The sequence below is a fragment of the Saccopteryx bilineata genome, chromosome 10 (genome assembly GCF_036850765.1).
Source record: "Saccopteryx bilineata isolate mSacBil1 chromosome 10, mSacBil1_pri_phased_curated, whole genome shotgun sequence".
Taxonomy (NCBI): Eukaryota; Metazoa; Chordata; class Mammalia; order Chiroptera; family Emballonuridae; genus Saccopteryx; species Saccopteryx bilineata.
In genome coordinates this window covers 66,254,969-66,269,741 of record NC_089499.1, presented here as the reverse complement: position 1 = coordinate 66,269,741, position 14,773 = coordinate 66,254,969, and the positions used below count along the sequence as shown (strand labels likewise).

At 39.5% G+C, this 14,773-nt stretch overlaps 1 protein-coding gene across 18 annotated transcripts in view; it reads right to left on the bottom strand.

Annotated features, from left to right (window-relative positions):
• Positions 1–14,773, bottom strand: part of FOXP1 (forkhead box P1) — a 671,570-nt gene that overhangs the window by 94,724 nt on the left and 562,073 nt on the right. For 16 of the 18 annotated variants that reach the window (XR_010727343.1, XM_066245805.1, XM_066245816.1 and 13 more), the window contains 2 exons: positions 5,645–5,782; positions 4,539–4,628 (listed from right to left, as the gene is read on the bottom strand). Coding sequence is in view for 17 of the 18 variants with exons in the window: in XM_066245805.1 (XP_066101902.1) it covers positions 4,539–4,628; positions 5,645–5,782 (228 nt within the window). In the remaining variant the exon portion in view is untranslated. The remainder of the gene's footprint in view (positions 1–4,538; positions 4,629–5,644; positions 5,783–14,773) is intronic. The other 2 variants (XM_066245815.1, XM_066245820.1) reach the window with 1 other exon arrangement.

Here is a 14,773-nt window from a genome sequence, read left to right as displayed (position 1 = left end):
GAAACTTTTGTTGTGTAAAACATCAATACATCATTCCTGTGTTTAGCAGGCCTTGCTCCAGCCAAAAAAAAAATTAATGTAGATTTCCTCAGTAATTATCTGAGTGATAGAAAGATAATCCTGCGCAGTGGAACAAAAATAGAGGGAAATTATCTCATATCCTTAATCTGTGAGGAATCAGATGGAGGTGGAGGTGGAGGTCGCAGTCACATCACGGCTAGCAATTCTGAAGGGAGAATTAACCCTTCCCAAACTGGAGCCCCCAAAAAAGTTCTTTAGGAAAGAATGAGATTCACGTTCCTAACTCTTTAAGTATTACTCAAAATATCAGGGAGAGTTTGTAACTCCCAGGGCTCCACAACCCTGTCAAAGCTTCTAAATAACCACACTTTACAAACAAATGCATTCACTTAACCTAAAGCATGACCTTGATCCGATACACCATAAAATGGTGTGTGGAGCAAGACCTTCTGAAGGCAAAGCTCAAAGGAAGAGAAAAATGGTAGTTTTCTTTTGGTCTCCACGTAGTTCATTTTACAGTAAAAAAAGAAAACCATTATTCCCATATTAGCAACCAATTTCAGACTTACTACCATGCCACTGAGAAAGTTAATTGAGTTTCACTCCAAAAAACAAATTCTATACCACTAACAAAAATTTAAATAAATTTAAATGAAAAGCCAGTGTTTTCATTTTAAGAACAGCATGCATAAAATGATCCAATTGTTTTCGCCCCTTTGCAAGTTATCGCATTAATGTAAAACCCAAAGATAGTTATATTTATGTCAAAATGATTTTTCACATTTTCAACAGATATTAATTCCACGGCATTTAAAAAGGGGGGGCCAACACTGATACAATAAAAGATCAGGATCTAGCTCTTCTTGAAGAAGAAAATAACGGGGGTGTGTTGGAGTTTAGGGAGGGTATTTCCTGTCTTACTGTAAATGAAATGTTTAAAAATTTTTATTTATATAAAATGACTGATGGCTTTTCTTGTTGTCACTGTGGCCATCCCTAGCAAAGCTCATGAAAGCTTGTCTGCATTTGAAAAGCCAGGATATAAAAGTATACAAGGCCTATTGTCCAAGGAAAGAATTTAAAAGCAACACTGGTTGCCAAAGGGCTCCCACCCAGTTACCAAACACAGGATACGGGCCCATTTGTTTACTTCTCACAATTGAATGCACACAAAAAAGGTCTCCATGCAGCCCCCTCCACAGGTCAGTCGTCAGTGTTAAAATGCTCAAATGCCCTGATAAACTCTGCGTTTCAGGTCCCCTCCCTGGAGCTGCAGTCAAAGGTCTGTTTTCCTTTTTTTGGCTCCTCCCTACTGCCTAACATAAACTGTCATAACTGCCTGGGACAAAAGGCCCTTCTAAAACAATCAACCCAGCCTGCCTCACCCACACAGGATGGGAACTTTGTGGCTTGACTTACTATTAATTAATTCTGCCTTCTATTATCCACACCCAGTCTGTGAGCAGTTGCTTAAACAGCTAGCTGTATAGGGCTACAGAGACCTATCGAACTCCTAAGGAAGGTCTTAGGTCTAACTCCACGTGGAGCCTAACTTTCTCAAGAAAACATCTTTGAGGCAACTTTTTAGGGAAAAAGCAAGTAAGGTTCATTTATCTGGGCAGAGATCAAGCGGCTTACAGCAAAGGTAATGAAAAAAGGCAAGGGATGGGGGAGGAGGACCTGACAATTCTAAATTATGAGCCACTAATGACTGGGGATTCAGTAAATTAATACACTTGTTCCATCTGTCAACATCCAAGTTCAAACCTTGTTAAAGTCATAACCACTAGTCCACATCATGAAATTGCTACCATGTGACTATTTCATTGTAGCACAAAAGGTCCACCACCTGCATGATAATTTCAGGAGACTATCTTGGGAAAATAAGGATCTCTAATCAGTTTCAACAAGTCTTGGCCAAACCTACTGGCACTGTGAACATATCTTGGAATCGAAGAAGCCAGGCCCATGTGTCTGCCCACCCTCAGGAGGTTAAGGCAACGTATCTACTTCCTGTATCACCTTTGCCTTAGAAATGGATGACAGAGTGCAGCCACAGCAAATCTAATGTCCTGGAAATGCTAAAACGCTACTGTAATGTCCCACCTCCTTGTTCAGACACAGAATATTCCCTTTCCTCCCCCATGTCCCTTCCCAGACTCAGACACCAGCAGTATTTCTGCATGCTGACATGCCCCCTTTCTGACAGCTGCAATTCGGAAGAGTTAACTTTTATCCTTCCTTCTGCTGCGTAACTTTCCCCTTCACATTTCTTTATCTGCCCTTTGAGCGCATCTGAACTTTCATGTTCTCCCAGCATGCAGACGTGCATTCCAAACGATGTCTAACAGACCAAATAAGAGGTTAATAAGAAGTGGCAACAGAAAGGAGAAACACAATCCCTGGTAACTGATAAGAATGACAGTGGCAGCCCTTTTTTGTTTGTCTTCAAATATAGAGTTAAAGATCTTTAAAAAACTAAATTTTGATGCCTTTGAAAAGAAAGAAGCACAAAATAACAACAGGGGGTTATTGCCTGTGAGCCACAGGGGAGAAACTCCATAATTCTTATTCTCCCTTTTGAAGGCTGTTAGAAATCTGATTCAAAAAAGCAACAGCAGAAGGGGAACCCTCTTGAGGCTGTAACCATTTCCTGTGATCATGCATAATGTGCTTCAAAAGTGGGTTTTTACCAATTCTGGTGATCAATTGCGCCTCCTTCATATGCCTCCTTTTTTCTGCTGTGTTTACATCTGATGTGACTCAATGACAAGCACTGTCTGAGACTGTGAAACAGGCCTGTCATGTTGATTTATGGGCGCATCAAACCACAACTTGTCCAAACTGAAGCTCGCAGTTCATTAATTAGAGAGTTGTGACTTTGAAGTCAGCTTTCAGACGGTGGTTTTTAACATTTGGCTTAATTTATATGCTCTTGAATGTGGATCTCTAAGGAAAAAACTGAAATTCCCTTCTTGTCTTTGAACTTCTTTTGACCGCACAATAATCATTTCTTTGTCCAGAGTGATGCCTGCAATCCCAGAGTCATTAACGCGCATTGAACTGCCACTGATGAGTAAGCCCTACTGAATTAGAAAAACAGCCAGCAAAACAAAGCTGAGAGCCTTCTGCACAGTGATATCTCACAATTACATGCCTTCCCTCCCTGTGCCATTTCCATTTTAATTACTGTTAGTCCTTTAGATTTACATTTTAGACACTTTTTAATCTGTTCCCTTTTCTATTATAGCGGTACCCGGTAGCACGCCATTCCACATAGGTTGTGTCAGCATTTTCATTAAAGCACCTCCTCCCCTTCACCCTGAAATTGCCCCTACCCTACAGGGGTTTATATGGAGGCTGCCCAACAGGACTCCAGGGCAGAAACTTAGCAGGACACGGAAAATGCACCCAATTTGTGTTGAGGGAGGAGCCCACAAAGAGAGAAAGTCTGGCTCGTTCCCACTGTGTAAAATGACTGCTTCCTGGCCTCCACACTCATGAGAGGGACAAGTCTTTGGAGAGTCACTTGGGAAGACTTCTTCCCAGCCAAGGAAAGTGGCACCTGCTTAGGGCAAGTGAAGAAGCAAGCCATTAAATGGGACTGTGAGCTCTTTATCGAACTATAAATTCTGACATTCCAAGGAGAAAACACTTAAATGAAAAGAATTTCAGTCACTGTAAAAAATAGGAGGAAGTAAGTTGTTACACTGGATAACTCTGGAATGGGCAGAACGATGTCAAGATAATGCGTACCTGCACAAAAATATGCCTCTCCCCCAAGTGAGTGAGCCTCACCCACCTGGGACTGTACAGGTGAGATGAACCGCCTGCCCCCGGAAGGCCTCACCATTCATGGAGCTAATACTGTCCCTTAAGTGGATGGAGAGCCATGTGCAAAAACTATGTGCACTTTCTAATACTGTGCCCATAGAAGCTGATGTAACACACTACTTTTTATTAGTGAAATGCATATAATCCAAGCTGGAGACTTCTCTAACCTGTGCCACTGCAGACTTGCCTTTGGCACTTATAAGATAGACAACTTGCAGAAAGAAGTTAAATTGAGATTGTGGGTGTTTAATCTTGCTCTAACTTTTTGTCTGTCCAACCTCACAAGAGCTTATTCTTGTAAAGGAAAAGGCCATTGCCAGACACCTAAACTCTCTGAGCTGAAAAAAAAATTATCAAGTGTGTGTCCAAACCAAATTTTACTGAAAGCATTTCACTTCCCCCAGATACATCTTGCAAAAGGAAGCCAGTGGGCCCTGCCCAGGACCCCTTCCCAGGGCCCACACGATGTATACGTGCAGTGGTGTTATACAACATGTGCCAGCAAACAAATGGAACCCAGAAAAATCTGAGCGAAAACAGGACAATAACCCTTGGTCTGAAAGCTGAGAACCGATAGAGTCAGCTCAGTTGTGCAATCGTTTAAAAGATGAATGACAGTTTAATAGCCACTAGATAGTCCTCTGGGATCTGTGGTTTGAAAGTAAAATATGTATTGTTGGTACCTCTTTAGGCTGTTTTCCAGCATGTTGTTGTTGTAAAAGTTGAAGCTGCAACTGCTCCTGTTGTTTTTTATAAAACTCTTGAAGCTGCTGCTACAAAGGAAAGAGAGGATGGTGAGTCAGAGAGGGTAGTGCCAGTCACTGTCCCTCTCGGTGCCACACACAAACTGCAATTTGAAAAATAGCATCCTTTTATCTGTGATGGTCTGACCTTTAGTTTGAAACTCAACAATAAATTTCAGTGCACACTGACTAGTCTTGGCATTATTGTATGAAAAGTAATCCCCCAAATGAACTGATAAAAAAACACACCATTTTCTACACAAACTAATTAAAATAAGGCAAGGGATGACCTTTGATAGTACAACAAAGCTCAATGCCCTTGCTGAGAGTCTAGTGAATCTCCACTGTGAAACAGGCACACGCTCTCTAAATGACAGGGTTGGGCAGAGCGGAGGTTGTTTAGCATCCGCGTCAACAGCGTGGGTAGCCAGCCTCCTCTGTACCCTGTCCCCACATGTCACCCCGCAATGCTGGTCACTGTGCTAAGGAATCTCATCTTTCAAGTTCAGATGTGCATGAAGTCTGAGGATTAGGTCTCCATGGCACAATGGCAGCCAGAAATTCATTTCAGCACCAGCATAGGTAAAGAAATAAAATCAACAATGCACCTTACAATGAACCAATGCCAACGGCTCTTTATGTTTAGAAGAACAGCTCTGTAAGTTTCTGAGCTGAAACGGGGACGGTGAGAGCCGATCCCACTGGGCTCCTGCTTTGCTTTGATTCGCACCATTTAGAAGCCTCTGGGTTTACCAAATAAAAGAATGTAAAACCACATAAGCCTAAGAGATCTTATTTCTACCAAGTCCAATTATAGCCCTAATCTCAGTCCATCGGGTGCTCTCCAGGCCCACACCCTAGTGGCTCGGCAGGGTCTCTCTTTCAGGGATGCAGACGCAACTGACTCCTTAGGGCCAACCTGCCCTGCACCCCGCCCCGCCCCGCGCCGCCTCTTCTTCCAGGAGGAGAGCTGCTGCTCAGGGGAGGGCCGCCTGCCTGGGGGGCCGGGCTGGGTGTGCAGCACTGAGCGGAGGAGGAGCGCTTACCTGCTGGAGCATGAGGGCCTGCTGCTGCTGCAGGAGCACCTGGAGCTGCTGAGGGCTCAGCACCTGCTGCTGGAGGATCTGCTGCATCTGCTGGGGAGTGATAACTTGAGGTGTCATCATAGCCACTGACACGGGCACCTAGAACATTAGCACAGGATGAGCAGGGAGCCAGGACACCACACACACAGCGCTCAGCCCTCCCAGGTTCGGCGGCTGCTGGTCATTAGCCTGCTTCAAAAACGGACCAACTTCCCATGTACAATGTACTTATCTAGAGAGGATGTACCAACAGAGCCTATTGAATCTATCATGAAGTTGATATGAAGTAAAAAATAAATACAAATATTGATCGACTTAAGACCTATGCAACTTACGACCATTCGACTCTACGACCACAATCGCTAGCCACAACTGCTCCGTGTCTGGCAGTGCAAGCGTTGCCCAGCTGGGCCTACGACAGTGCGGACCAGCTTCCGGCAGCACTGCCATCTCCACGTGCTCCATTTCAACTGTTATCCCAGACTCGGTACAGCAATTTGTGTTTTGTGTCTTGGATATTTTTCATCAAACCCCTCCCAAGATGTCTACCAAGAGGAAATTGTCTTTGCAAATATTAAACCAGTTGTACTGGTAATGCAGTGTTTTACTTAAACCTGACGAATGTAAAAATAAGAAACAAATGTTGTAGATATGATACAAATGGCATAAAATGAACAAAGAAAATTATGATATATAACAATAATGAAAGAAAATTATGATAAAATATGACTTAGAGATTTTTATAACATCATTTCACAGTACTGTACATATAGCCTACTCAACTTACGACCAAATCGTGTTCCTGTCGGAACCAGTCGTGGTCGTAAGTCGAGCACTAGCTGTAAAAGAAAACCCTGCAGCTGTCAGGTGTTCCAGGCAGTCCTACAAGCAGATAAGGACGCAAGGCTTAGTTAATGCTGTCTGCACTTAGGTTAGAACAATCTCAACTTCTTATTAAGAAGTGTTCCATCACAATGAAATTAAAACAAACTTAAATTTTGCTTTAGAGAAGAAGGCAAATGGGAACCAACCAGCACCTCTGCTGCTGGGGCTCACATGGTCCACTTCCTCTGCGGATCATGAGTTTAAGGACAATCAAAGAATGCTTCGTTTTGTGGATACCTGAACCTTGGCTGCACCTCTGAACTTAAGCGCAGACCATTCCTATGATGCCTTTTCCATTCCTTACTCATTCAGCATACAGATGTCTCAATTCTTTCATACTATGTGTGATACCATTAAAGCTGCTTTCCATGACATTTCAGTGACAAACAGCTTCGGTGATGAACTTGATAGCATTTCATATTTGCAACTGTTAACACATTTCTGCACGGGCATCTCTGCAAGGAACCTGCACACAGTATCTGAAAGGATGATGTCTTGTTCAGATAAAACACTGACATTAAAATGACAGGCTGTCTTGGCCAAGGTTACACAAATTGTATTCAAGCGGATACCTAATGACAATGCTATGAATTCTGCAAGCTTTCTAGAATGTAATTTAGCTATTCAAAATAATCACTGCACTTGTGTTTAATTTGCAGACTACATGAGAACCATTTTGTCAGTCCCCGTAATACAAGAAGACTATTTTATGAAAAATCACCCCCCCAAATAAAAAAGGAAAGAAAAGAAAAAAACAATGAAAGAGAAGACAAACCTGTATGTCTTCTAACAGTAATATTGAAGCATCTTACTTTTCTTTGGTTTCTAATCAAACATGTGACAGCAAGAAGCAGTAAAGGATATATTTTGTTACGATGGATCTGCTGTCATCTCATGTATTACAATAAAAGGTAATAACATGTTTTGCACTTTGCCTGTGTGCCAAGTAAAAAAAAAAATCTGGCAGACAATGGCTGATCAGAAGATAAAAGAATTTAAAAATCTTTCAGGGGAGGAGTAAGCAAAAGCGAGAAATGTGGTATTAATTTTATGTAATATAATGTCTTAATATGCAGTTTATCCTGACTTTTTCACATGATTTGTCCTGTCATTTGCATAGCAAGCTCTCATTCCTAATTTCACAGTCATTATGCACTGATGTCCGGTTTCTCAGCATCACTAATTTTGATGAACTAAAAATGGTTCCTGAAGGTCAGATCCATGTACAGCGAACACCCTCTTGCTGTTGTTGTGCGCTTGTTTGTGTGTGAGGATGTTTATATGCAAGTTCACATTGTTTGGAAAACACTACCCAGAACATTTGAAAATTTTCATTAACCCAACTCTGGAAGGTCATGGAGGACTTCTTCCTGCTGCAGTGGCCTTTCAAGTGCAGATGTAGATACGTTGTAATTTAAAACAGAGGATAATGTCTGAATATTTTTACATGCAAAAAGAGACAGATGCATACGAGTGGATAAATTATCTTTTTAAAAAGATACTTTGAAACACAAAATAGCACCAATGGTTTATAGTGGACTTCCACTCAATCTAGGGCAAACACCAAGAAGAAACTATCAAAGCACCCTACCATCTATAAATTATTCCAATTACTCTACTCTGCCTTCATACAGAAAAAACATTTTGAATTTTTCAGTATGTATTTAGGTACCAAACACTCTCTTGAGCTGCTAAAGCCAATATATCACAACAGAAGTTTACTTTTCCCTGAGAGTTGCATCATCATACAGGGAGGCTTGATTAAGCAAACGAAACAACTGTGTTTAAGGTTTCTTTTTTCCTCTGCATTTCTTGGATGATGTACAATATAAATATTCTTGAGCCAAATTTCTGATGGTGATGAACAGAAAAATAGACAGGAATTGGGTGGTGTGAGATTTAGACCAGTAACAAACACAAAATTAACAGGGTTATAACAGAAACCATCACAGAATCATCATGTGGGTTGTAATTTTTAAAAGAACTCTGGAAAGCCTATGCTAGAATGGTGTACGACAAAACTTTTGGGGGCTGATGAAAATGTCTTCTATCTTGATTGGGATGGTAGTCACACAGATGCATAAAATTATTTCAAAAATATTCCATCTGTACACTTAAAATTAGTGTACAATTTTATAGTGTGTAAATTATACTTCAATAAAAAATCAAAAATATTAAAACAGGACTGACATAATTTTTTTTTTGGTGGGCCATTAGCTTTAATCCTAGCTTGCACCCAGCAGGCAAGAAATACACACAGTGGGAAAACCCTTTCCATTCAGGGCTCTCAAAGCCACTGACTTATCCAAGTTTCCTAGAATCAAAGGTTTCTAGCTCACCAGCCTTATTCACCTCTGTTCCCCATCTCCTCCTCTCTGCACAAACTGGCTTCTCCTTCAGCACTTCCACCATCTTGGTTGCTTCTCCTCTCTCCCATGTGGCCTTTCTCTACTCTCCCTAGATAATTTTTAAGCCTTTACCTATAAGCCAAGAGTTTAAATCTTTTCCCATAGTTACTTATTCAATTTTTGTAGTCGTGCTACAGACAGAAAAGGGAGCTTGGGTCGCTCCTTCTTCCCTTTGGACATTCCAGTGCAGGTGCTGATCGATTTAGAAATGCTTAAACCAGCAGGCACGCCGAAGGGAAGGAGGTGAGGAGAAGCCTGAGTAGCCAGCCAGCCTGGGAATCAATCTCCGAATAATGGGAAATCGGTTATTATATCCTGATGGCCTTAACTTTGTTTTTACTATCTGAAGTCACGTTTTCACACTAGTTAGCACTGAGCCCCCAAAGTGGACTCAAGCTTACTATAAATGTGATAAAACCAAGGTTTCCTTCCCTAAAGTTTCTGCTTCAACATATCATGAAAATAGGTTAATGAAAGCTTAAGCAAACATACCCAAAAGGACAGAAACCATTGTGGGGGACTAAGGGGGTCACAGTTTAAGGCTTTAAATAGTTAAGAATTATAGCTTACATATTCACTCCCTTAACTCCCAATGTCCAAGTTTTTTATGTAACCAGTCCCTACTAATACTAGGAATCAAAGGGCACACAGTACCAGCGAGAGGCTATTAGAGCCCACACTTTATTGCCCATTACTACTGAGGTCATTAGCAGCAAGAGTGATTGTACTGGTCTTAACCTATTGATCACTGTAACTACTATCATTTAATCCTGTGTTGAATGTCTGGAAAGCTGCTAAAGGCACACAAGAGAGAGTGCTTTAACATTGAGAAATATGGCCAAAGCTTAGGAATTACACTTTGATTCATAAAATCCAGCTAGTGGTTTAAATCAATAGTATTTAAAACAGTCATGTGAGTTTTTAACTACAGTGCTCTAATATTTATGGGTCCCTCTTTGAGAGTATTCAGTCAAAACTAAAACTATTTTTTTCCTGATTCTATGCCATTTCCTTTACCCTCCTTGAGAAAAACAAAACAGTAATTTCTGATGTTTGGTGTCCTTAACTGGGAGTTCAACCTATTTCTTGATTTCTTTCTCAAGTGACAATTGAAATATAATGCCCAAAAAAAGTTATATCCCTGCTACTGTAACGGCCTTAACTGTTTGGGTATCCAGAAATGAATATGTTTTATGAGTTAACAATGAATCATAGAAGGCAATTTATGAAGAACTAGAATGATTCTGTCTAGCTGCCTTCAGGGATCAGAAATTCAAATTAAACTTCTGGCAGACATTTAAAGAAGGCTAGCATACAAAACTGAATTTAAAAAACACACAGCACTCTTTAGTTGAATTTCAAGAAGAAATTGTAAATTAAAACCACACACACATACACAGAACGATATACTACTGACTGATACCAATGGGTGTGGCTGACCCCAGGTGTGCACAAACCTGCCAGAATGCCAGAAGCACAGCTGAGCTTGGGCCATCAGACAGGGCCAGTATGGGCCTGCTGCCACCTTAAACCAGCACCTGGCAAAATGTCGTTAGCACTAACAAGTCTATTAAAAGCCCATACACTGCTGTGTAAATTTTGCCTGATACAGTTTTCTTTTACTTCAGAACGATTTCATATCATATGAATGGTAAAAGACTGTTACAATTATATGCATTATTATTTTCTTTTATTACTAACAAGCATGGTAGGTGATGGGAAGAAAAAAAATCTAAAAAACTAACAAAAACACCCATAGAAACAACACATATTTTTAATCTAGGAGACAACTGGAGGAATTGGTGGGAAGGGAGAAGACACAATATAAATACTGGGGGGAAAAAATCACACGTCTTAACACTTTTTTGCTATCTCTTCAGTTTATTCTCATGAGATCTATAAGTCCATACTGTGCAGTATAAACACACACAAACTGTGTACATCAATCAGCTTCTTCTCACTATGGTATGTACACAAATAATAAAAATGAGACGATAAAATATTTTAAATACAGCTTTATTTCATTTAATCTTAATACTTTAGAAACTATTTTCAATCTCTGGAAACTTCGGCCCCGTATAGATTTCGGGCTGTATTTGGATAACTGACCAAGTTAGGCAGTGTTACTTGGTTTATCAAATAACAAGAGCAAAGAAACTTAAATTAGAAGGCTCTAGAACAGGGGTCTCAAACTCAACTCAGCATGTGGGCCGCAGAGCAAGATCACAGCCATTCGGCGGGCCGCACTAGGTCTACAAAAGGCAACTGTTACGCAACACTTTTCTCACTGCAGTTGAAAACAAAAAAAAATCAGTACAACAAGCACAATCGTACATGCAGTTTACTCAGTGTCACAAAACGACCAGAAACTGTAGTTCGCATCACAACTGCTATTAACTAAGCTAATGTCTAGCTAGGATGCTAGAGAAATGAAAAATACATAGGCCCCTAGGCTTACTTAATTTTATCCAAAATATTTTGAACTTTGTGGATTAGTCTGCAGGCCGCACAAAATTGTTTGGCGGGCCGCGAGTTTGAGACCCCTGCTCTAGAATATCAAAACAAAAACCAAAGAAAATGGTTTCACTAAAAAAAAAATAATAAAAAAAGAAGCAGCAGTTTTACATAACCATTCCGAATAGAAGCTAGCTTGTGTAGAAGACACACCACTGCTGCCTTGACCAAGACAACAGCTTTCATAATTAATAAGCCAATCAACACAACCGATAATACTGGCAAACAGAAAAGTTAGGAAGCTTCTATCCATTCCCCATGGCATCAAGAATGAACCAGGAGCCTGTGCGCATGCACAGGCCCACAGGCTCAGGGAGATGCCATGCAAGGAACAGTATCACCGGGAAAAGAAAATACATTTCTGACATAATATTTCGGTGCTGAAAAAATAAAAAAGCCTACTACTCCTGTGGGAAGTATAATTCTGTTTCATTATGGATTTCTGTTTTTTTGTAAAACTCTTTTTAGACTTAGCTATTTTGCCACAATACTGTGGCATTAAGGCCAGGTAATGGTTATTATATTAATGTAAAAACATCTAAGTAGTGAGTCATTAGCATAACTGTTCTCTCAGTAACAATACAACCACTTATTAAAATTTTAGAAAAAAAAACCTCTTTAAAATGCAATTAGCATTTCATTTTTTTTATCATGTTGTTTATTACATTCTATCAAGAAAGACTATCTTCCTTTCAGGAAGGATTGCCAAGACCGATCTGCCAATCAGGAGTTATTTCAGGTTATCAACCCTAATAAGCAATCTCTCACTAAGCTTTTCTATCTCTTCTTTTGTCTTCAAACTTTAAAGAGGGACAGAAATTCCTATTTGTTTACAGCAGAGGAATTAGTGGAACTCAACTGCTGCCCTCTCACACCCTCTATGCACACAAGGTTCCCACTAAGTGCCTGGAGAATTGTTCCAGTTCCCATAAATATCAGGTTTATTTGCATAAAAATGTAAAGTTGACATAAATTAAATCGCTTCTCCCTTTAGCAATTATTAAGTACAGGAAACAATGAAGCTACAAAACTAAAGAATCATCCGATAAGCCCTGGTGTTTTCAACCTGGCTATTATTATTATTATTATTATTATTATTATTACTATCTCAAGAAAAATGCAGCCGTTCTTGTCCCTCAATCTCTTCCGCCGGTAGGAGGGATGGAAAACAATTTAGTGCACTTGAATTAAAGCTGCCATGACATTTTACATTAACAATAACAAAAATCATTTTTAAGTGCTACGAATCAGAAGGGAGAACTATTCCAAGAACCTCAGAGAACCACAGAAAAGATTCCATCCACAGATTTTGAGTTCTTGAAGAGAAAAGGAACAGGCCCTGGCTACATAAGTCCTCTTAAATTGAAGCATTATTCAAAAACAGTGAAAGAGGTAGCCACTGTATCAATCCTATTTGAGACATATACATAATCAGAATAAAGGATAATTTGTAGATATAGTTGTAGATCAAAGGATAGTATTAAATGCAGAGAACCAAATGTTTATCTTTTGTCGAGAAAACATTTTCTAGGACTAAAAATTCATTGTGCAGCCCTCTTTCCTTCACGTTTTCACCAGCACAGAAAGAATCACAGGGAGCTTACTGCAAATCCGTGTATTTTCTCATATTACCAATGTGGAAGGGGCATTGGAATGGGATTGAAACATGCAGGTAGGTCAAATTAGATCACTCCTAAATTGGGTAAGGCCTTACTTAGGGTGCTGTCTCTTTTCTTGTTTAGAATTACAACTTCAGTTTCTCAAATTGTGCAGTTTCTCCTGCCTTATTCCAACACCATCACCTTATACATCACAGTTAAAGGGGTCCAAATTAGATTCTAATGAGAAAACATCAGTTGCTTCTTTGACAATCTCACCACTCACCAATTTATTCCTAATGAAGACAAAGCCCTACCGAAAGCTCCATACGTGTTAAGGTCAAAATATGTTAAAAAATACTTAGCAAAATCCAGGCAAATGGGAAAACTGTGAGGACACATCTCATGAAGTGGTGTGACAATTAAGGTAACTGTACAAAAAGCCTTCTTCAGGAGAAAGTATGAGAAATTAAACTGCCACAACTGTAACAGGTTAGATGAAAAAAAATCAAAATTTAATGTATTCTCCCCTGTGTCATCTTGTTTTGTCAAGACATCAAATAGAATTGGGAAGCACAAAATAACAAGCCCTTGAGAAATCAGAGAAGCCGACCTTTTTGATGTTGTTGATTTACCTTGTTCTCAGTTATTTGAACAATGATGTTTCAGATTTAAGGGCAAGATAAAACTTAAAAAATTAAAACATGATACTATGGCATTATTTTTTTTAAAAAAGGGAATCATAACATTTAGCCTGCATCTTCATGCTTTTAACCGATGTGAATGAGGCAGCATGCATGTGCCTGCTATTCATTTTTCTCATTCTAAATTAATTTCTCTTCAAACAACTGCCAGGTTGGAAGAAGGACTCAGAGAAGAGTCCCTCTAAAGTAAAGGCCCAGTTTAGCTCTTTCCAGATAATTCTGCAGAGGACTGTTTAAGAGGTACCCGACTTTCCTTTCTTTTAAATAAAAGAAAATAAAGCTGAATTTTATGTGGAAAATAGTATTGCACACTCTGAAATGACTAAAATGAATGTCCAGAAATATGCTGATCCAAGAAAAGTAACCTTTTACTAAACAACAGCAAATTTAGCTTAGAGTTAAGACTATCCCCAAATCTAGCCATGCAGGTATATATACGTAAAGTTGCACTACTGCTTTGCCCCCAAGAGATATACAGCTTTCCAGAACATCACTCCTGCCCTTATAGGAATTATTATGTACAGAGAGATACGTAAAATTAATGTATCACAGGATAGCTCTCTCAAGTTTTTATATAGCTTCTTCTATTAAAGTATATACATGAACCAAAAAATGCAGCAGTGAAAAACATGTTTTAAAGGCACTAAAAATAAATAATCCAGTATTTTCAAGCACTAGAATCTATAAAACTTGGACTAGTTAATATCAATTTAATGATAACTCCTTGTCGTGGAAGTCATATTTTATCGTGTAACACACACACAGGCAAAATGTACATATTTCTTTACTTGCACCTCCTCTCATCATCTGTTGCTGCAACATCCTTTGTGCAAACCACAAAGAACTACCTGAAGTTGATTCTAGTTGGCTATTATATTTGCCAGTAATTAAGAATATAATTTTTAATTCCTCTTTAGTGATGTTCATCTACCACTAAACCACATAATAAAATGAATTTCTCCAACCTTCTTTATTGCCAAT